General features: G+C 55.9%; 1 protein-coding gene across 1 annotated transcript; it reads right to left on the reverse strand.

Annotated features, from left to right (window-relative positions):
* Window positions 1–291: 291 nt before the first annotated feature.
* On the reverse strand, window positions 292–22898 carry USP48 (ubiquitin specific peptidase 48). The gene is made up of 27 exons (XM_060259157.1): window positions 22757–22898; window positions 21614–21734; window positions 18729–18885; window positions 18158–18285; window positions 17689–17813; window positions 17478–17586; window positions 16753–16886; window positions 16310–16392; window positions 15879–16058; window positions 14166–14288; window positions 13614–13763; window positions 12649–12849; window positions 11081–11195; window positions 10854–10987; window positions 10230–10298; window positions 7273–7397; window positions 6695–6817; window positions 5387–5448; window positions 5094–5204; window positions 4712–4842; window positions 4049–4155; window positions 2837–2941; window positions 1860–2015; window positions 1285–1410; window positions 727–775; window positions 539–565; window positions 292–440 (listed from the first exon to the last, which is right to left on the reverse strand). The coding sequence occupies exons 1-27, from the start codon at window positions 22888–22890 to the stop codon at window positions 418–420; spliced, it is 3108 nt and encodes a 1035-aa protein (XP_060115140.1). The 5' UTR covers window positions 22891–22898; the 3' UTR covers window positions 292–417.
* Window positions 22899–23243: the final 345 nt, after the last annotated feature.

Below are 23243 nucleotides of genomic sequence, written 5' to 3' on the forward strand. Positions count from 1 at the left end.
TGGAAGGCTGCTGTCGGCAGGCCATGGCTTTCACTCCTGGGGGTGGGCCAGTCTCCAAGGCAGGACTCCACAACCAGCACAGGCGGATGGGGGCAGCCCGTGTGAACCCCCAAAGCCCAAGGGAGGCTATGTGGAAGAGGCATCTGCTGGGAAGAGAGCAGGGGGACAGCCACGGAGCGACTGATCCCTCACAGCTGTGGAAGTTTCCGCCTTTCATTTGCCAGATCGAAAACCTGACCTGCTCCCTCCGGAAAGGCCCGCCATCTTGCAGCAGGGCCCGTTTGGGCCAGTCCTTCAGCGGAGGGGGAGGGAGGGAGGGAGCTGTGCCTTCACAAATGCTGAACAACAACCGGCTTGGCGTGGGTCCCTCGTTTCTGGAATGCCCAACTGTGTCCAAAACGCCCCCCTGCTGGGCCTTTAATGCCCAAGGAGACCAGTCCCTGCGGAGGAAGGAAGAGGCTGCTGGTGATGATGCCACTTGGGGGTAGCTGAGACCCAGTGGGGGCGGGGGGGAGAGGGAGGAAGGAGAGACACTTACCTTTAAAGCCTTCCTCAGGCATACACACTGGAAAGAAAGGCACCCCCATCAGAATAGGCTCTTGGCGAGGAGGGGCTGCCCATCCCACCTGGAGCCCATCCCAGACCACCTCTCACCCTTCAGCCACCCCACAAAAGCTAAGAGGGGTGGGAGGAGGGGGAGCCGGGATCGGGGGTGATTCTGGTTACCTTGCATAACGTCATCTATCGCTGCGTAATCCACAACAGGTTCGTCAGCCTGCAAAGGAAAAGGTAGCCTATATGCAGAAGCAGCTGGCAGAGTGAGCCCGTCTCCAAGGGGAAGCGGAAGGAAGGAAGGAAGGAAGGAAGGAAGGAAGGAAGGAAGGAAGGAAGGAAGGAAGGAAGGAAGGAAGGAAGGAAGGAAGGAAGGAAGGAAGGAAGGAAGGAAGGAAGGAAGGAGGCCCCCTTGGGCGAAATCTAATCTGCCTGGGCTGACAGCCCCCCCACCAGCTCCCCTTTGCCAGGTGGGGCATTTGGGGTCCAAAGCGGCCCGGCTCAGCCAAAGGGAAGCAGGACGTTCCTTCCGCTGAGGCAGGCGGCTGATCAAGCAGAAGTGACTCCACGACATCTCCTGGCATTGGGAGCCAGAGCAGTCCAAGGCCAATAAGAGGCCTTACAGAGCGACTGTTCTCCGGAGCCTTCCTTATTGGGAGCTTAGGTGAGATTCTGTTAGACCAGCCTGGATCCCAGAGGCAGGCCACGCATCCCCCTCCCTCGCCCCACTACCTTCAGCAAGACGACCGACTCCGGGGTGACTCCAAGGCTGCCCAGAGTGGCAGAGTCCTCTGTGAGCGTCGTCCCCTCCATGGACAAGTTCTGGTCGAAAGGGGCCACCGAGAAGGCGTGCATGATCTGGGCCAGACAAGAGACAAGGGACACCCTGGGTGGGGAGGGGGCGGCAAACAATGGCCCGGGGGGAGGGGAGGGGAGGAGGAGCATGCAGCACAAACAACTGGTAACAATTCTGCCCACCCACCCAAAGCGCTTCTTTATTTTAGAATCAGGTCAAGGCCGGGACATTGCTGGATGCGCAGAATGCGGCAAGAGCAGCAGGGCTCCCAGAAGAAGCGCCCCAGGCCAGCCTCTGCATTTCTTTGCTCAGCAACGCTTAAAGAGCCACCCGTTCTCTTCCCGCCAGCTCCTGGGCTGCCCCTTCAGCTCCAGCCCTCCCCGCAGTCCCCTCTGCTGGTACCAGGTGCACCTTTGCCACAGGAGAAAGGAGTTTTAAGCAGGATTCACACCCATGACCCACAGAGAGGAGAAGAGGCTTTTTGCCAGCTCCAGCGAGGCCTCTCACTCACCTGGATTTTCAGATCTTTCAGGGTTTGGTTTGCAGACACCAGCAGAGCTTTCTCCCCACGCACCTTCCTGTGCCGCGTGCTTCGCCGGATCCCCTGCTTTTGGTAGGCAGCGTAGTTTGGATGCGACACTTTCTGCCGCTTGGGGTTGCTGTTGGCCTGGAAGCAGGAGGGGGCTTGAGAGACTCCAAAAGCAAACCCCCTCCAGTCACCAAGGCCAATGGCGAGTCTGGAGGGAAGAGGCGCTGGTAGCCAGTTGGCCAGCAGAAAGACACTCCACGCTTCCAATACACCACTGGCCTCTAGGCTCTTCACATGAGAGGGTCAGGCCCCACTTCTTACTGGGCAAGGAGCGGCCACCAGGGAGGGAGCCCACGGCAGGGCACGGCTTTATGCTTCCCTCCCTTCCTTCTCACCTGCCTCCCTCCTGACATCCTCCCCCCCTCCATTTTACCCTCCAACAGCCCTGTGAGGTAGGTGAGGCTGCGGGCGTGGCTGGCCCTTCCAGGGTTGAGTGGGGATTTGAACGGGGGTCTCCCAGTTCCAGCACTCTAACTGCTACACTGCACCAGCTCTCATGGCCTCCCCCCTGCAGGCCCCGAGCAAGTGGTGTCCTGAGGGAGGCAACTCTGGAGGTCCCGCCTAGCTCTTCTGCGTCACTGCCTTTGCCCCCCCCCCCCCCCGACCTGGCTGATCCTTTGTTGCCGCCCAGGGCAATGGCCACCGGCAGGGAGTGCCGTATGTTGCTCAGGGGACCTTTTTAACTGCAAGCCCAGGCTAATACCTCAGGCTGCATTTTGCCTTCAGCGCTGCCAGGAACTCACTGTGAACTGTAAAGGTCAAGACAGTCCCCTGTGAACTGCAAGCTGCTCTAATCCTGTGCCCCTTTTATGGTCAGCTGTTCCAGGCCAATGAAAGAGAAGAAAGTGAAAGCTCATGTGCCGAATGGCAGGAGCCAAAACAAAGAACCCCAAAAGTACCTGGTTAAAATCTGGGTCTTGCTCCCCTTCCAGCCTGGCCTCCTCCCGCTCCTCTTCTGCTTCGGAGCTGCTGACGTTGAGCTCTGGTGCAGAGTCCTTCATGACCTGGTGCAGAAAAACACCCCCGTGAGCTGGGTCTGGAGGAGGCCCTGTGGCCAGGAGAGGACCCACAGGTGGGAGGAGGGCTACCTGGCGCTGTCTCCTGGTCCAGGCTGCTCACCTGGGAGGGTGGCAAGGGGCAGGAAAGGGCTGAGATAAATTGGGATGCATAAAACACGGATGCTTCAGGGCCTTGCCCCAAGAGAAAACCTCATGCCACTCATTCTCCCACATGCTTCCTGTCCTTGCACTTATTGATGGAGATTTGCGATTCCCCCTCCTCCAAGAGCCTTCAGAGGGCATGGCCCTGATCCAAGCACAGCTCTTCCCCTGGCTCTCTCAGGCCAGCCCCCTGCAGGTGCCTCCCCTGCCATCTTCCCACTGAAGCAGGAGCCTCTGCAAAGCCTCCCTCGACAGAACTGCCTGACCTTCCCACACCAAGCCCTTTCAGCTGGTCTGCAGCCCCTTCGCCTCGGTGCCTCGCCAGCAGGGAGGGGCTATCCCTCAGGGAAGTAGCTGGTGGGGAGCCCTTGGGACTGTTTGGGGGAGAGTGCCCCCAGCAGCTCCAGGCCCTGCATTCCCTCAGCGCCCACCTCCCTGAGCAGCAGTCCGTGGCACAAGGACAAGCCCGAGACAACGCGGGGCTCCCTCTGATCTCGAGGAGCAGCCATAATTCAAACCCTGCTTGGGGAAATGGAGGCTTCCTCCTTGATTGAAGGGCCAGGCCTGCTACTAATGCATGCTCGCTGAAGGAGGGGTTCTTAAAAGCCCTCGGAACACAAAGCCTCTTAGCAGCCTGCGCCCCCCCTTCCCTCCCTCCCAGGAGCTCAGCCTTAATGGAACAGGAGAAGCGGCAAATGGCTCGGCCGCCCAACAGCCAGCTCCTGGCCCTCTCCTGAGTCCACCAAAGCCTGCCCCCTCCCAAGCTCACGTCTGAAGCTATTCCTGTACTCTTGCCGTGACTAGCTCCAGTCCATGCCTCCTCCCCGCCCCAAGACACAGGTGTCTCCCTCCCTGCGAGGCAGGCCCTCTGACCGAGAGCGGAGATGTCCCCAGCATGGCAGTGACCACCATGCCCTATGGAGGCTGCAGGGCCCAGGAGGAGGGGGCTACCTTGGTGTTGTCCACCACTTTGCGCACGTAGATGGTGGCCTGGGCGTACTCCCGCAGGTCTCGCTGCTGCTGGCACAACAGCCCTTCACGGCAGTCCGAGCACAGCTCTGGGGGGGGGGGGATAAGCACGAGGAGGCAAATACTCCACCAGCAGTCTTTCGCACCCCACCATGGCCCCCCCCGCCCTAGCCCCCAGCTTTCCTTGTGGATGCTCATCCCCATCCCCCACCGCTGCTCTCCTGCCATCATCCTCCCCCCTCAAATCCTGCGGGGTTGGGTGGCCTGCTGTGCTTGGGCTTCTCCCCCACCCTCTTTATTCCCCCCTCCCCCACTGGCCACAGGCCTTCCTGCTTTGGACCAGGAGCCTTGGGCAGAAATCTTCCAAGGGAATGAACGGCACACAATCCACAAGCAGAAAAAGGCCTCTGCCCAGCCAGCACCCAAGACCTGAGCACCCCCCCTTCCCCTCCCCTCCAGAGCAACCTCTTGCTCTTATGGGGCTTGTGCCGTTCACACCTTGTCCCCAACCTGCTCTCGGGGTGATGAACCTGAGCAGCTGTGAGGCAGACAAGTCTCCTTAGAAGGAAACGATCCTGGAACCCAAGGGGTGCTTCTGCCTGTGACCAAGGCCCCCCCCCCCCGCCCCCTCCCCCCTTCACTCACCTGGCTCCGTGATGTAGAGCGGAGTGTCCAGGCCTGCCTCTGCCGGGCGCCTCCGGATGACTCTGATGGCATGGTCCACCACAAAGAGCTTTTGGATCTTTCCCCACTCGCTGGGCCATATCACAGCTATACTGTGCAAAGAAGCAGGACGCTGGCTGACTCTGAATGGCCATGCCGGCCCCCCCAGCCCACCCTCCAGGGCTCTTCCACTACAGCCCCACTGGAACCCTCAGCTGCTCCTCCACCTGCATCACCCCCAGAATGCTGGGCTGGAGAGGGCGGCTGCCCCCCCGTCAGGCACTCCGACTGCCCTCCCAGCAGAACCGGTCCTGTGTGCTACGACCCCCCACCCCCTCTCATGGAGCACCAAGAAGCAGCTCACAGTTTAGAGTCTTCTTTGGTCATGGAAGCAAAGGTGAACATCAGGCCCCCGTGCGGGCAGAGGAGATCCCGGTTGCCCACCGACGAGACGGGGCTGCACCGCGTGGGCCTCCTGGGGGTGGGGGAGAGAGAGAGCAGGGGGTTGTGGCAATGCTCTTTCCCAGACGACTTCCAGGGGAGTGAGCAAAGCATGCAGCAGCATTTGGCTGAGCATCAACGGGATATGTGAGAGTGCTCCCCCCTCCCCCTCGTGTTTGCGACCTGAGAGCGGAGCTGGCAAGCGAGCCCAGTTACCTCACAAACTTCCTCCACTCTTCCACAAAGAACTTTGAGACGATGTAGAGTTCCTCCACCTCCTGAGAAGGCAACGCACAGGGAAGTGAGATCTTGGTTCAAGAACAGCCCCCCGATGACTTCTACTTTGCTTCATTTCATTAGGGTTCCAGATCAAACAAGAAGGTAGTCAGCAACAGACAAAGGAAATCTGTACATCCAGTCAAATTTCATCGCCTTGCTAATCTAGTTCCCACGATATGACCTTAACTAACAAAAAATTGGACCAGACGCCTCCTTATTCAACAGGCCAGAGCACAGGATGTGGCTGCTCTAAGAGTGTTTTCATTGGAATTACCTGAAAGCAGAAGGGATGCGTAACATTTGACGGAGCTTCCTGGATTGGACTGGCTGACAGAGTGAACAGAGATTCTTATGGAATATACAATGGTGGCACACTTAACCATTTTGACTTCCATTGACTGGCTAGGGAAAATGAGCTGAGAATGGTGCGGGAACAGCTCCGTACCAGAAGAGCTGAACTTTTATAAGCCAGCTCAAATGATGGCTCTTAAGAGCTGGGAAATCCTGTGGTGTCTGCCAAGGTGTTCCACCGGGACAAAAGGAGGCTTGCCAAGTTCCCAGCTGCCAGCTTCCTCTGAGCCCACCCTTCATCCACTGGTAGGGGTGGGGGGAGCCCAAATTTGTTATTGAAAATTTTTTAATTTTTGTTTCCGAGCACCCAAGGCCATAGAGCTGTGGGAGGAAACTTCTCCTTCATACATCCTGAACAGAAATTGTGTGTATGAATTAGCGGCGTTCACCCAAGAGAGCTGCAGTTCAGCTCAACCCCCCGGAGCCTGCCGTGGGCCTCAAGCGGCACCAGCCTGACTTGGGGGCAGGCTGAGGGGCTCACGTGACCCCCAGGGGCTGTGCCTGCTCCAGCTGGCAGCCCTGCCCCACCCATTCACTTGGCTGGCTGGGCTCCCTAATCCCCAGCCCACTGCTTGGGGAGCTTGGGTACAGGCAGGGACGCAGCTGGCTGGCATCAGGGGGTGTGGCCTAATATGCAAATGAGTCCCTGCTGGGCATTTTCTACTGGAAGAAGCCCTGGGGGCAGGTATGCGCAGGCACTCCCACCTGCTCTCCAGAACTCAGTGGTTACTGCTTGACTGCCAGCCAGGCTGGTTCTAGAGAACCACATGGGGGCTGCCTGCCCCACGAGCACAATCCCTCCAGCAGCCGCGGCTCAAAGGCTCTCTTGGGGGCTCACAGCAGGACTGCTAAAACATCTGGGACAGTCAGCCTCTCCTTCCCTGCTCCTCCTACCTCTGGCCAGCTGCTCAGGCACGGCCTGCTCTTGTCCTGGAAGAGGTTGGGGAGAGCAGCCTTCTGCTCACTGGCCATCATCTTGTGGAGGGCCTCGTTTTCCTCACCCTCCCGCTCCAGGATCTGCGAGCACAGACAGAAGGACAGACAGAGAGCCACAAAGAGAGATCACTCCTGTCTCGCCCACTCCTTGCAGCAGTCATACAGTGCAGGGGGGGGGAGAAGCCCCCCAAACAAAACTGATTGAGCCAATATGCAGCCCTCTGCGGCTTCCCAAAAGAAAAGAAGATCTGACAAAGCTGAAGCAGAAATGGCAAGGTGAGCCCAGGGGGCATCCACAGGGCCACCCCACCCCCCGCAGGATGGGTCTAGCCACCTCCACACGAGGCGCCACTGATGGCCTCCCCCTCAACAAGGCGGCCAGTGAAATCCACCAGGTGACGTGCCTTCACCTTGAAACACCCCGTCCACTGTTGCCCTCCCAGTGGCAGAACACCCAGCCCTGTAAGAAGTGCCCTGCAAGCTGCCTGCCTTCTCCTTCTCCCCCTCAGGCCCAGCACACCCGTCTGTCCAGGCACCTTGCACTGGGAGCAGGAGTCTTGGCTGGTGGGGAACTCCGGGGCACTCCGGAAATAGCAGTGGAGCTTCTTCCAGGCTTCCTTGGAAATGACCCTCCTTTCATTCTCGGATATACAGAGGTTGCCTGCACGGAAAGAGAGCAGAGGAGCTCCACTGGAGCTGGCTGAGGTGAACAGAACAAGACCCGCCACAACCAGAGGCCTTGTGGATGAGCGGAGCCAGCGCCCACTGCTCACGGAGGCCAGAGCGAGGCAGACCGAGCTCAGCTGCCGCCACCTTCAAGTTCTTTCTGAGCCCAGCAAACAGCAGAAGGGAAGGACAGCGAGGTCTCCAAATGGGCACCGCTTTTTCACACGACCCCCCTGTGAGCATCCATGATGATGTCTCTGCATTTATAACCAGGTTCTGTCGGGAGGAAGCCCACAGAAGCCCTGAAAGAAAGCACTCCTGGGTCAACGGCTAGCGTAATGCCACTCCTTAAGGCCACCTCCCTTCCTGTCCCTTCCCAGCTCCCAGCCTTCAGGGTCAAAGAGTAGCACTCCATACATGGCAGTTTCAGAAGGAACAGGGGCCAGATGGGCAGGTTTATTGATCAGCTCTTGACGAACTAGTTGCTGCGTTTCCAAGGACATGGGATTCTTGCCAAAGAGCACCAGAACGGGCTGAGAGGAGGGCGTGTGAGCCATCTCTTCAACCCTGCACGAACGAACAAAGGAACTCCACAAGGAAAGCGAGGTGTCTGCCTCAGTGTCCCCTTATCAAAACCACCAGAGGGCTAAGCAAGCACCCCCCCTCCCCCCACCCCTTTAAGGTCAGATATCTTGAGGGGCTCTAGAGAGCCAGTCTGGTGTAGTGGTGAAGTGAGCAGACTCTTATCTGGGAGAACCGGGCTTGATTCCCAGAATCCCCACTCCTCCACTTGCAGCTGCTGGAATGGCCTTGGGGCAGCCATAGTGGTTAAGTGAGCAGACTCTTATCTGGGAGAACCGGGTTTGATTCCCCACTCCTCCACTTGCAGCTGCTGGAATGGCCTTGGGTCAGCCATAGTGGTGAAGTGAGCAGACTCTTATCTGGGAGAACTGGGTTCGATTCCCCCCTCCTCCACTTGCAGCAGCTGGAATGGCCTTGGGTCAGCCATAGTGGTGAAGTGAGCAGACTCTTATCTGGGAGAACTGGGTTCGATTCCCCACTCCTCCACTTGCAGCTGCTGGAATGGCCTTGGGTCAGCCATAGTGGTGAAGTGAGCGGACTCTTATCTGGGAGAACTGGGTTTGATTTCCCACTCCTCCACTTGCAGCTGCTGGAATGGCCTTGGGTCAGCCATAGTGGTGAAGTGAGCAGACTCTTATCTGGGAGAACCAGGTTTGATTCCCCACTCCTCCACCTGCAGCTGCAGCTGCATCTGCTGCAATGGCCTTGGGTCAGCCATAGCTCTCGCAGGAGTTGTCCTTGAAAGGACAGCTTCTGGGAGAGTTCTCTCAGCCCCACCCACCTCACAGGGTGTCTGTTGTGGGGGAGGAAGATATAGGAGATTGTAAGCCGCTCTGAGACTCCTGATTCAGAGAGAAGGGCAGGGTATAAATCTATGACCGTCTTCTTCTAGAAGATCTTCATGCAGTAAGACAACAAAACCCCTCCCTAAGTTACCAAGGAGAGGACACTCTTCACACACGAGAGAGGCGCTGCCTGAGGAGGGGACTGTGCCCTTGGGGGTTACTCTGAGCACAGAGCTCCTTGTCCTTCCCAAGCAACAGCATCCCCAGCTCCAGGAGGAAGGCCCTGGGCCCCCAATTAAAAGGCAGGCCCAGGACTGCATCAGCTGTACAGCACGCAGCGCTGACTGAAGCAAAAAGCCTGATCTGCATAAATAATTTGCAGCTAGGCCAGTACGTGGAGACATCTGGAGAGGCCTGCTATTTTAACACAGTTCCTTTCTGTGCAAACTCTATGGTTACAGGCCAATTATAACACAGCCAGCAATTAGCTGAAGCAATGTGCTTTGTTTCCCCTTTCTTGGCTGCATGAGGCACCATTCAGGCAGTGAGCAGTGTGTCATGCTGGGAGAAGCCTGGCTTCAGAAGCTGCAACTGCTCAAGAAGAGCACACAGACTCCCTCAGGGCAAAGCAATGACATGCATGTGCGATTGCACATGCACACAACCTCACTGCGCCTTGGGCAATTAAAGGTCATCGGCTAACACAGAAAGAGGATCTCCCTGGCTTGCCATAGCCACAGACCCCCAGGACCCTGGCCTCTCCACACCTCTCTTCCTTTGGGGGTGAGGCAATTCCTCAACCCTCCTTACATTCCTTGGGAGCTGCAAGCTGCCAAGCCTCCACCCAAGAGATTCCCTTCTAGGGCAACACTGCTGCCCTCAGAGAAGTCTGCTTCCTCATTTCCTGGCCCCTCCTTGGATGACTGACTAAGCTTTGGGCACTGCCTCCGCTTCCCAGGTCGCGCTCATTTCCCATGAAAAGAGACGCAAAGAGCCACTACCTCCAAACAGTTTCTGGCATCGTTCCGGTCCAGCAGCAGCAGAGAGGCCCTGAGCCCGCATACCAACTAGGTCAGCAAGCGCCTTTTCAGCTAGCGGGCCCGGATGGAATTCTGCTTTGCCTCCAAGGTCATAATGCTGCAAGGAACTCCTAGTCAAGGCAGAACATCTCAGCAGGCAACAGATGCCTCAGCAAGGAACGTGGCCATCACACAGCTGAGCCACAGATGGAGCCTCCGGAGGAAAAACCAAGCTTTCCCGCTGAGCAAATCCCGTAGAGAAGGCATGACAGGATCCTGCAAGGATGGAGCTGCCTCAGCCGCCTTTGCCATCCTGGATACAGGACATGCCAAACCCCATGGGCTCTTTTCACATCACCCTCCTTCTCCTTGAACCACAACACAAAGGGAGGACACACACACACACACACCCTTTACAGGTGTGCCAGCCCCACCCCTCACCATGGGGGCAGAGGATGTCCTCGTTGAACTTCAGGTCTTCTTCCTCTTGCTTTTCAGGGCTGGCTTCATCTGGAGAACAGGCAAGGTGGGACACAGTGACAAGCCAGTCTCCTAACACACCTCAGCCGACGAGTAGCCTGGATTTTAGGCTGAGGAACTTGCAGGCAAAGAAAAAGCCCTGACAATTCCCCCCTCCCTCTCCCCGTTTGCAGAAACTGGTTTTGTCCTGGGAACCAGGCAAAACTGATTCACCCCGCAGGGGGGCTGGAGAGAGAGGCTTGTAGGCCTCTGTGCCGATCATTTGAACACAAAGCGAGGGACACACAGCAAACAAAATGCTGCTCAGAGAAGTTCTCAGCACCCACAGCACGTACTCCTTCACAGAATCCTAGAGTTGGAAGGGACCTCCAGGGTCATCTCGTCCAGCCCCCTGCACCATGCAGGGAACTCCCAATTATCACCTCCCCCTAAATTCGCAGGGTCCTCATTGCTGCCAGATGGCCTCCCAGGAAGGAGAGCCCGCCCCCGCCTCTTCCACTGAGGAACCGCCCCTTCCTCCCTCCCCAGGAGCAGAGAGGCTGCCGCAGGGCAAACCCAGCGGGGGTAATGACAGCCAAGGGCTACCTTTGCTCTTTGCGTCGCCGTTCATGTTGCCGTTGCTCTGGTCCGCGTCCTCCTCCGGCGTGTCCAGCAGCTCCAGCGCCAGCTGCCGCCAGCTCCGCAAGGAGGACTTGCCGACCCAGAAGCCTTCATCGTCACTGCGGAGAGGGGGAGACAAGAACTCACAGCAGGGAGGCTCCAAGCACGCTGCCATCGCCAGCCCCACCTGCCTCCTCGGAGCGCCTGCGTACCCTTGGACTGGTCCTTTCAGCAAGTTGGCAACTGCTTTATAGTCCTCGTTGAGCTGGTTCTTCAGGCGCAGCACCCGGCATCTCTCCACCACGCACTCTCGGCAAAGCGCTTTCACTGGGGGGGGGCAGGAAGAGGGGCAAAGGATCATCACTTCCAGCAAAGCCTCCCAGTGCCCAGGACTGCATGCTGGAGCTGCAACCACTACGGTCTTCTCCTGGCACCCCGCGTCCCTCTAGCAGTGCCACTTTCCTCTCCTGGCATCCTTGCCCCTCCCCAACACCCTCTCTGCAGGAACCCAGGAACTTCTCCCCCTGCCCTGGCAGCAAACAGGTGTTCCCTCCTCTCTTCCTGCTCCCCAAACTCAGAGGCTGGCAGCTCCTAGAAGAAAGGGAGGGGGCGAGAAAGGAGAAAGGTGTGTGTGTGTTTGTGGGGGGGGGGGTCTTGGGGAGCAACGGCTTCATGAATCAACACTTCTCCGCTTATCAGCTGAGATCTCCAGAGCCAGCCTTGAGAACGGCAGCAGGCAGACACGGGAAAGGGAGGGGGGAAGGAACCAGGCGCAATTCTGAGTGCAAGCGGCACAGTGAACGGTGGACTCGCTCTTGACCACTTGGAGGGCAACCAAAAAGGGAATTTCTCCCTGCGCAACTGAGAGGACCTTTTGGGAGGGAATGGGGGGGGGGGGGGCAGGCAGCACTTCCCCATTCAGCCTCTTCATCAGCTGTGCCTACAATGCAGGCACCCCTCCCCTGGGTCTTAGGGCTCCCCACTGACTGTCTGCCCCCACCACTCTTTTTTCCCCCCAGAAAAATAAGTTGTTTTATTATATTATACATACAACATATAACATAACCAAACATACATACTCAGAGAATTCAACATACCCACCACCATTTACAAAGGAACGTATAGATAACTTTCTAACACTTATATGTTATTCTATCTATTCAAATCTTAAATGTTCCACCCATTCGTACACCGATTTCCAAGTATCATTACATTCCATAATATTACCATCTCTTAACCTCATGGTTAAGAGATCCATTTCTACAGTCTCCATTAATTTAACTATAAACTCATTCCTATTTGGAATATTATAGGTCTTCCAATATCTGGTGTACAGAATTCTGGCAATAGTTAGTATATGGAGCAGAACTTTTTTTTCCGATTTGGACACATCAATTTTACAGACATTTAATAAGTAAAGTTTGGGTAGATGGGGGATTTGTTTTTTTAATATCTTTTGAATCCATACGGACACCTGAATCCAATATTTCTTTGCCCTATCACAGAGCCACCATATGTGGAATAGAGAACCTTTCGTTTTGTTACACTTCCAACATTTATTTGAAACCTCTGGATATGCTCTGGACAGTTTATCTGGGGTATAATACCAGCAATAAATCAATTTGTACAAATTTTCTTTAAATAAAGCAGATTTTGTCAATTTCAAATTTTCTTTCCAAATCTTTTCCCATTCGGTAATTTCAATACTGTATCCGGGTTTGATTCCCCAGCACTCTTAGCCCCAAGGGTCAGAAAAGCAGCCCCGTCAGCCTCTGCTCACCCGTCAGCCTGGGCCCTCCTCCGTATCGCTGGTAAAAACAGTCAGCCACGTCCTTGGAGACCCTCTTGACGGCTGGGATTTTGTCCGGGTGCAGCTTGCCGTGGGAGCACAAGCAGGCCGTGTTGTCAATGGGCTTGGGGGGCGTGGACTCGTCCAGCCACTGCTGCAGCCACTCCAGAGACACAAAGTCGTAGGGGCACCCTAGGAGGAGGGCAGCGGGGCAGCAGGCTCAGTGCCAACAGCGGGCTCCCCCCACTCAACCACCAAAGCCAGACTGTGGCCCACGTGGATTGTGATCATCCCCCCCCCCCAAAAAAACACACACACCGCCCCCCCCCACCTCCAAAGTTAAGCAAACAAATACCCATCAGCCTGCAGAAGATTCCCCTGCCACGAGGGAAGAGGCTGAATGAACGGCACATTCGCCCTGGGAAACTAGCCCCAGCCCACCCCGCTTCCCTAAAAGGGAGTTCAGGGTTATCCACAAAGGAACCACTTGCTGATCCCCTGCAGCAAGGCTGAGTTGTGGCCCCACAAGCCAGCAACCTTGTCTTCTTGGGGCCCAGGTAAGGGTACCCCTGGAAGGGCCCCCCCTCACCTAGCAGGAGAGCCAAGAGCAAGAGGGGCCTCCAGGCGGGCCACGGAGGGCTTGGGGCACAGCTCTGTCATGGGGCTCCCTGCAAGGCACTGCCGGGGCTTGTAGCACGAGGCCCTTGAAAGCTCTACCCGAGGAGGCAGGCGGGGGACGGGGCAGAGAGTGGTTCCCCACCAGCTGCTGGAATCAGGCAAGACCATCCCCCCTTCCAGGCCAAGGAGGGAGCGACTGCAGAGGCAGCTCCCCAATGCAATCCTCCATGGGCTTTGGAGGAGCCCCCTCCCCTGAAGACCCTCTACCACAACCCCCCCCCCCCCCGCTTTAAGCAAGCCCTACTGCAAGATGTGCACGAAAGGAAGATCTTACAGACCAGCTTTAGCGGGTAACCTCTGGTAGAGCTCCTTCACCTCCTCGTGCTTGACCCTGCCCCTGGCCACGCTCTGCTTGCGCATCTCGGCCATTTCGCTGCACCACTCCTCAAACTTGCTGTTATCCCGCTCCACCAGCTCTTGCAAGAAAGCTGCGGGGGAGAAAAGGCACAAGGTGACACCAGAGCACCCTGCTGATCGACAGCCCTGGGCGGTCTCACCCCACACATCACCCCCCGCAACACTCGCCAGGGCAGTCCAATGCCTGCTTTCGTGTGGGGGCTTCTGGCATAACTACCTTTCCAGCACACACCCCTTCCTATGCCTCCTCTAGAGAAAGCTGCCCCCACCAGCATCACCGGTTCCCCTGTGCGTGCAATTCTTCACTAAACCAAGCTGCCATAGAGGCAGGGGGCAGGTGGGCTCAGGAGCACTCTTTAGCCCACGTTGGCCACAGTGGATGCACCTACATGCACAACCTCCTCACATTCTCACACACACAGGGGAAAGGAGGAAAACCAGGTAAGAACTTGGCCTAGAAAAAGCCGCCTTACCTGGAATGTCAACCGTGAGCGATTTCTCCCGGGTCTGCAGCCGGTACACCAACATGTAGGCATTCCGGGAGCGATAAACCCCCTTCCCACATTTGGGCTTCCGAGACTGAGCTTTAGAAGGCTCTGGTGGAGAACAAAAGCAAAAGCAAGAAACATGCTTGGAAATCTGGACTCCGTTTAGAAAGGCAGAGTCAGTCATTTTTATTACAGTCATTACACCATCCATGTACAGAAGAAAAAAAATGCAAAACAGTTAAAAATTGAAAAGTATGTATTCTTATATATAGAAGCAGAGAGGAGAGAAATGAAATATACCAATTTTCCAAGTCCAGCATTTAAACGTGGCAGTCAGGAATTGCTTCTTCCCAATTGCCCAGTCTCATCCTGCCATCTGGGGGGGTGGGGGGGCACATTGCCAGAGGAGACTGCAAAGCTGGCTGGGACATCAGGCACTGCAGCCCACTCCGCTTTTTAGTCCTCAAGGGGCACAGGACCCAGCAAAGCTGCCCCGCCAGTCGTCTGGATCCAGGGCCTCAGTCATTTCACGGCTTGGAAATTCCTTCTCCACAAATTCCCTCCGAAGCCAGCAGAAGGGGCTGCTGTTCTGACTCAGCTAAGAGCGACTCTGCACAAAGCCAAGACCCCACTGCTTTCTGGGAACAGCTGAAGCCAAACACACCGCTCAGGAGACCCGCACCCGAGGCCTCAGCATCCGCTCTCTGCCTGTCCCTCTCCAGTGCTGCATTCCTGGCTGGATGCAACTGTCTCCTCCTCTCCCCACCCCAGAGGCCCTGGCAGGACACTCCAAAGGCCAGAGCACCCCTGCCTGAGTGCTGCTGCTGTCCCTGCATCTTCCCACCTGCTTCCTCACCACATCACAGGCACACCCGGATGACTGCGTTTGCTGCAGTCCACACCACCCAGCGCTTCCAGGGCTAGGAGCAGTGATGTGGGGATGCATTTCTCTGTGGGAGATTTTCTGCCCCACATGTGTAAATGTGGTCTCTGTTCATCCCCAGCAGTCGGAGCTGGTGTGCTTGAAAGCAGCCCTGTAAGACAAGCTCCATGCAAGGCAGGAAGCACGAACAAGCCCCAAGACTCCGCACACGGCTGCATTGCCTTCTTTGGCTAATGTTGTTTAAGTTCTAGTAATTTTAAATAGTTAAACATGAATCAGAAAGACTCCAAATTATCTCCACGAACCCCCCCCCCTCCCCCGGAAATCACCACTTCCCTAGCTGGGAACCAAGATTCAAGGGGGCAGCAAGTCCACCACCCACATCTTTGAAAAAAAATTGCATAATCAGATAGCACATGGCAACATATGTGCCTGCATGGGTGGGGGGGACCTGGCAGCCCACTGCGCCCCCCTTCTGCACACTACGGATGTTTATACCTTTAACGCTATCAGAGCTTTTAGGTCAGTTTGTTGCAGACCGCCTGGGCAGAGAGCGCTGCAGGCAAAGCACCCCTTTCAGCAGCATGCTATGGGTGGTGGCTGGCCGGAGAACAGAACTCTTGCAAGCCTTCTCTCCTCCCATTTCTATCCACAGAACGCTGGAGAGCACAAGGGAAGGAAACCTCACAGCCAGGCTTGTGTCCAGAACAATGAGGCAAGAGCTGGGCCCATCAGGGTCTGCATCCCGGAGGAGGAGAGGTCACAGACACGCGCTGCACTGTGGATGGCTCTGCCCCATGACAGAAGGGACTCACCTAAGTCTTCTTCTGCCCCCAGCTGCAGCTTCTTGGGGTCCATCTTCTCAATCTCCTCATCGTTAAATCTGTACCATTCCCCTGTCTGGGGGTCTTTCACATGAGCAATGTAGTGGCCAGAATAAGCGCTGACACCTCGGTGGATGAGAATCGCACTCAGCTCGTATTCAGAGGCCCCGGCTGAAAGACAGCAGATGGCCCGCTAGAACGTGCCCCGTGACCACGGCAACAGGAAACGCCCCTCCACTTCTCCCCCTGGCCCGCTGCCTCAGCAGCTGTTTTTGTGACAGCACACCTAATCCCAGAAGAGGAAGAAAGAATTGATCAAGCCAGTCCACACACACACACGCAACCCAGCTGTACCATTTGTTCCCAGAACAGACTCTGGATGCCTCTGGTACAGAGAAGGGTCCGTGTCACAGACAGCTCACCTTTGTCTTCCATGAAGGGGCCCATGTCCAGCAGTTCTGAGAACTCAATGTAGGTGTTAAGTTTTTTCTTGTGGCCTGTTTGCCTAATGGCACAAGCAGGGGAAAAAGTGTTTGATTGGGCAACACACAGCAGAGCTTGGAAGCAGCCCGATGCTAGCAGCAGAGATCGGGGTCACAATCACTCCACGCCCCCCCACACCCCTGAAGCAGATCTGTCTTGTTTCCCTAACCACATTCTTGGTGTGCCCCAGGTAGCCTTTCAGGAAAGAGCTTGTGCTTTCGGCTCTGCTAAGTCAAGGGTCATGACAAGGCTTTTCCTTCTGGAACACCGGCTATCACGCTCACTCAGACACCTCCCAGCTCAACAGGCCTCTCTCTGTGCAACAGGCCAGAGCAGATGGAGTGACACCCCTCCCCCAGTGCTGTAGCGAGAGACAACTTGCCTGTCAAAGACGAAGCGCATGAGCTGCAGGTTGAGGGTGCCGGGAAGGCTGAGGAGGCGGATTCTGCGGGTGGCATTCTGCTTGCTCTGGCAGGTCTCGCAGAAATAGCGGTTGTCCCCTTCCAGCTTCTCTTCCTGAGTGGGGAAGCCGAGAGGCAAGGTCAGCACAAGCGTTTCCACACCTTCCAGGATACAGCCACTTTCTCCTAAGCACAACAGCTTGCCATGGGAGTCACCTGGCCCCCAATTTAGGGCTTAAAGACAGAGATGCCTTTTTACAGTATACTCAAGCGCAGCCCATGTCCAAATAGACTCTTGCAGGCTCAGGCCCAGCTCCGCTGCAGGGAGGGACACCAGTGGATCTGCCAAAGGCAAGCACCAGCTGACAGCGGGAGGCCCAGAGCCTTTCAGCAAAGAGCTCAAGGAACAGTCCTGCATCTTACTGTGCTCTCTAACATATGGGGGATTCCTTAATCAATCAGAGCAGCAGGAATGCCTCACAGCACTGGCCTTCTGCTTCTAGCTAGCAGGCCAGGAGAAGCCAACAAGAGGTCATTTGAAAGCAAGAGAAAAGCAAGTCTGAGCAGCCAGCTGACCACCCGGCAGCCTTGGCTGATGCCCCAACAACACTCAGCAACTGAACAGGATCACAGCGCAAACATCACACTAAACACAAGAAAACCCCATAAGACTGAGAAGCATGAACCTGTCAAGGGGAACAGATACCTTCAAAAATTCCGTTATGCAGTCCGACAACTGCTTGTGTCCCTGGATGTTTAACTCAAGCTCATAAAACTTGGATATCAGTTTGGATTCTCTGCCACACTGATTGCAACTAAGAAAAGAAATAAAAAGTCAGAAGAGCAGAGTGAGGGAAATGGGGACACTGCTACTTGGAAAAATTCACAACGGGGAAGACGTCTGCATCAAGACCTACACTGTGACATAGGCGTACTCTCCACAGAACTGCTTCTGAACTATGTTCCGCACGTCTGGGTTTTTTTGTGCAGACAAAGTATCTTCTAGCAGAGACATGAACAGTTTTGAGAATTCCTGAGCGTCCTAGGAAGAACACAAATGTTACAAAGGCAGGGTTAAGTGAATCGAAACAGAAAACACAGAAACAAATCGCAACACAGATTCAAGTTTGCTTCTTCAGTCCCCATTCCTTCTTCACAGGTTTAAGAAAGAACAGTGCCATCCCCCCAATCCCATGCTTCAGCTATGGCTTTGGGACTTGCTCTCTGGTTCAGGAGGCAGGATGCAAACCCCTAGGAAAGGGGCTGCCCACTGACTTATTCCTTCTGGGTAACCCCCAACAAACTCTACAAATCCGAGTTATTTCCACTTTTGTTTGATGGACTGGCTTTCCAAAGACAGACAAAACACCCCTCCCCAAACATTACCTGTTGCTGACCTGTGTCCAAACCCAGTGCTTTAACAAACCCTGATGGATCGATGTAGCGTCTTCTACTGTTCTGCAGCAAAGCGAACAAGTACTGGAGGTGTTCACAAATGGTCTGAGGCTCATAATCTACCAAAAGGCAAAAGACTTCCTCAAGTGGCAAATCTACCATGACACACATTCATCTTTAACAATACAAGCAGAGTAGTTTGGTTTATAAAGCATTTATTTACAACCCTACTGAAACACTGACTGATGGTTGCAGAATTCATGACCTGTGCAATTCTAAGCGACCAAATACAACAGTACTGAGCAAATGGGACAGGTGTCCTTTGGCTCTGGGTCCTGAAAGCCCCAAGAGGAACTCACTGCATGAATGACCTTCAGCAGGTCTCTCTTGGACTCTGCCACCATCTGTTGAAACAAGAAGAGCTTCTTCCCTTCCTCCCGGTGCGAGGGCAACACACAACATGAGCTGGGAAGCCCCCTACAGAGCGCAGTGGCAGCACCAGGACAGCACTTCCGGCCCACACAGCTCTGCGAAGGAGAGAGAAAGTCAACTTTCTACTGACCTTTGTTTGCTGGAGCACCCTCTGCTGCCACAGGCACAGGGCGAGCGACTGGACACAAGTAAAGTGCCTGCCGGAGCTCCAGATTCAAGAACCACATCTGCAGAAAAGTATTGACGTAGCAGGTGGCTCCCAGGTTTGTGAGGCCCACAAAGGCATTCTGGTAGAAAGAGAAGAAACGTAAGAGATTCCAACACATACAGCACAATCCAGAGGGGAGGGGGGAGTCTTTTGGGACCAGATGACCTGCTACGTGGGTGCAGGAGGGGTTTGCGCCGATGTACGACCGACTCCGTCACAGTGGAGGGGAGTTACGTGGGTGAGAGGCGCAATGTTATGCCTGCAAAAACAGTGGTGTGTCCCATAGGCACTCGTTGAAACCAAAAACAAAGGTCACCTCTGCTGCTGCAGAAGCTCGCAAACCCCTTAGGGAGCGGCGTGATTGCCTCACCAATCCCCTTGTGCCTCGGCCTGACAAGCCCCCTCTCCGGTGCCCAATCGTGCCCCCCCTCCTAGAAATACTTCTGCTCTGTCTCACACAACTCAGTTGTTAGGGAGAGGAGCGCGTGGCGGGAAGCTCTGCCGGCGAGCTCCCAGCCATACAGACTTAGCGTGAGGGACAGGCAGGCACGTTGGTGATGGGTTTTGCACCACGTGGTATCTTTGACTCGCGCGGGGGAGAGCGAGGTCTCTCCCCTGGGGCTAACTGCTCTTGTTTCCAGGTCTCCACAGGTTCTGGGCTTCCGGAGGCTCTACATGCGAGGACTGTCGCCCATGGCTGGGTAAGTTCCACTGTCCGCCCCCCCCCCATCCTCCCCCTCCCTTCACTCACGACCGCTCAGTGTTCGAGTGTCTCTGGCACTTGAACCCAGCAGTGGGCTCCAGCAGGGGGCATTTGCTGAGCCCACTCCCCTGCGCTGCTGCCTGCTCCCTTTCCTTGGTCTGCCCTCTGCCACATTCCCAACCCCTGGAAGGGCATGGGGGACGGGGGTCAGAGACTGTCCCTTTAAGAGAGCACCCGGCTGAAATGCAGCCTGCTCTTCCAGCTGCCGCCCCTGCAGGTGCTCTTGATCTCTGTCTCCGTTTTGCAGGTGGGATTCCAACACAGAGGCTTCCGCGTGTTTTGCTCCACCCCCCCCCCCCCACTCTCCCAGCTGCTTCTGCCTGCCGCTCGGAATGGAGCCCCACCCATGGCGAGACTGCCCAGCGTGCTCCAGGGAGACTGTTGCACTCTGTTACAGAAAAATAAAGTCTGAGCTGTGCCCTCTGTTGTCTCTCCTGCTTGACATCTGCTGCACGTTTCCAGGGCAACCCCCCTCCTCTGTTAGTGGCCTCTCCGAGGGAATGCCTGGGAGGGTGGGCAGAATTGGTTCTTTTGGGGAGGTTGGGCTATGAGCCACCACGCTGCCCTCCACATGGCTGGACAGGGGAGGGGGGTGCTGCCCCTCAGCCTGCTTGGGCTGAGGGCCTACCCGACCGCACAGGGCTGTTGTGCACTGGGCACTTGTGTGGGGGGGGGGGGGCCGCTGAAGTGGATGCATGCCCAGCGGCTCGCACTCTTGAGTTCTGCGGCCCCCAGGGGAGGTGTTCCTTGCATATAGCAGGGGGGCTCCAGGGGGTGTCTTTTGGACTTAGTCTGGCCACTCCCAGACACACATTCCAGCCACTGTCTAGAACAGTGAACTCCTGCACTTGGCACTTCCTGCTTGTCCGCGCATGCCTCTGCCCAGTCATGTGCAACGGGCTGGCCAATCCCATGGTCCCGTGCGAGCCTGTGCCTCCCCCGGCCCCGCCTTGGCAGCGGGCCAATGGTGTGCGCCTGGGCAGAATCACCATGGCGATGGGTTCTCTCTCGCTCGTCGGGCCGCTCTTCCCCCTCCAAGCGTGGCGTAACATCTCCCCTTTGGAAGCCAACGAGCGTCGCTGTAGATCCGCCCACGCCCAAGCGGCCGGCCACCACGTATGTCTGGATTGGGTTGATAACCCCCTAAGAAGGGGGGGGGGGGAGGAAACAACTGCAGAACGTAAGACCCAGCCTCATACTAAATCAGATCACTGGTCCAGCTAGCCAAGTATGATCTCCTTTCCAGGTCTCAGACACAGCAAGTCTGATCTGAGATCAAAGAATGCCAGTAACCGAACCTGGGACGTTCTGCACCCAAAGCAAGCACTCTAATGCTGAGCCACAGCCCCATCTCTCTCTAGGGACACTCTGCACCCTTAATGCACTACACTCAGCCAGCGTAGCTGCCCTTGGTAGGAGAAGGAGGCTGTAACAGGTCAGCATGAAGTTTGCAGAAAGGTTTTTGAGCACCTCTAATCTTCCAGAGGGTTCTCAGCTGTCAATTTTGCATCTTTGGGGATCCTAATTCTCTCTCGCAAAACAACACAAAATGACCATTATTTTTCTACCAGTCCTTGCCCAACTGCCACTTTGTAACTGCCATGCAAGAAGAACTGGAGATAGAAGCTTCCAGGAAGCATGAAGCCACTTATCCAAGGGGGCACAAGAACCGGCATGGTCACATCTTAGCAGAATCAAGGCAAATTCACTCTTCCTTATGTTAAAACTCAGATGCAAACTTCAAAATAAAGTTGTTGATAATGTTGATTATTTAGACTTGTTTAATCACCCAACCCCAATTCAGGCCAGGCTCTAGGCAACGTACATCAAATGGAATAATAGATAGATTAAAACAGCTCAACAATATAGATTAAAACAATAAACATTTCAAAAATCCTGATGGCATCCTGGTAAGAGTGTTGTTCTTCCAGACTGTCAGAGCAGCACTTTTAGAAAGGCCACTTTAGAAAAAGAATTCCACAGAGAGGCTCTGAAGATGACACAAAGGCCCAAGTCCTTATACCAGGAGTTCACATAAGTATACCTTTTTTCTCCGCTCAAAGTTTGGATCATCAATATTGTGAAAGCTGTTCTCATCGATTTCTCCCAGCCAAATGTGCTCGCCGATCCCCACCAAGCAGTTTGGGTTTCCTCGACAGTTTCTTCTACAAAAGCAAGAGGAGCAAGGTCAATCCAGTATATCCCTATGTCCACTTTGTCAACCCCCATCATCACCTTCCCCAGTGCCTCCTCGTTACTGACTGCATTCACACAGCTTATTAAGTGAGGCTGTGGGGCTAACATGACAGACCAAGAGGCCACATCCAGCCCCTCTGCTGCTCTTCTTTTAAAGCTATGGCCTCCTCCACTGCCAAGTTGGGGGGCAGAGCCCTGCCGTGCTGTGTTGTCAGAAGACTCTGCACAAACTCCCCACAGACAGAGAGGAAGAGCGAATTTGTGCATCTGCAGAGCCAAACACTGCCCTCCAGCATGATCAATAATCCAAACCTGCAACAAAGTCTGCAGGAATGCACAGTGCTCACTTGCAGTGACTGGTGTTACTGGCTGGGGAGGGGGAGGCAGGGTTTCCCCGCCCCTCGTGTCCCTAATACTGCCTTCCACAAAAGGCAATGATTGTTGATATTCATTCCCATGGGGAAAAGTAAGTGGAACAAGGCTGCAGTGAGGGCAAGCCCTACCTTCCTTCTGCCTCAGGAGAAGGCAGCGCAGCCCTCACTAAGCCCCGCCCCAGCACACCCTGCCTACAACCCAGAGTGTCAGAAACTTCAACATGCACATAAAAAAGTGTTCCCTTGTCTGTTCTGAAGCCCTGCTGGGTCTCCACCGAGCACTCCCACCATTCTGCTGAAAACTTCACCAGCCAAACACTATTATTTCATGTAAGCAGCTAATTTATGTGCTGCTTTCCAGTTCAAAAAGGACAACTATAAAAACCCAAGAAAGCCAGGCCACGAAGCAGCATTCGCGATCCCAGAAAAGATGCTTGCAGACCACTTCATTGCAATCCTTTCACTAGACGGTCGCACCCTTCTTTCTTTCGAGGTGGCCTGGGGAACAGCCCAGCCCTGGGGCCGCTGCCTGGCCGAGAGGGGCTTCCCCCAGAGCGGGCGAGCGGGCGGGCAGGGCTTGCGCGAGGCCCTCTCCCGCCACCACAGCCCGCTCCCACCTGCAGGCGCCGCGCTGACAGGGCTCCAGGCCGACGCGATAGGCCGCCTCGACGTGCTCCTGCGCCACCTCCTCGGGCGGCACCGTCTCGGCCCAGCGCCAGGCCGCCTTCTCCAGCTGCAGCCGCGGCGCCATCCCGGGGGGAGGGGAAGAGACAGGACCGGGCCGGGCCGGGAAGGAGGGGCGGACGGGCGCGCCCGGGTGGCGTCACGCGGGCGACGGCGGCGCAACGCGCCCCGCCCCCTGGCCCCTCCGCGCAGGCCCGCCTCCGGGCGCGGGACTGTGACGTCGCCCAAGGGCCGAGCGCGGACCTCTGACGCCACCTGGCGTCGACGCATGGAGAAAAGGGGAGGGGCGAGGAGCGCGGCCGCCTCGTGACGTCGGCAGGTTCCTCGCCAATTGGGCCCCGCAGATGACGCCGCCGGGTGGGGGGGAGGAGCCTAAGGCGAAGGGCTGCGGGTTTGACGCGCATGCGCGGGGACGTCTAA

Source organism: Heteronotia binoei, chromosome 18 (assembly GCF_032191835.1).
Source record: "Heteronotia binoei isolate CCM8104 ecotype False Entrance Well chromosome 18, APGP_CSIRO_Hbin_v1, whole genome shotgun sequence".
Lineage (NCBI taxonomy): Eukaryota > Metazoa > Chordata > Lepidosauria > Squamata > Gekkonidae > Heteronotia > Heteronotia binoei.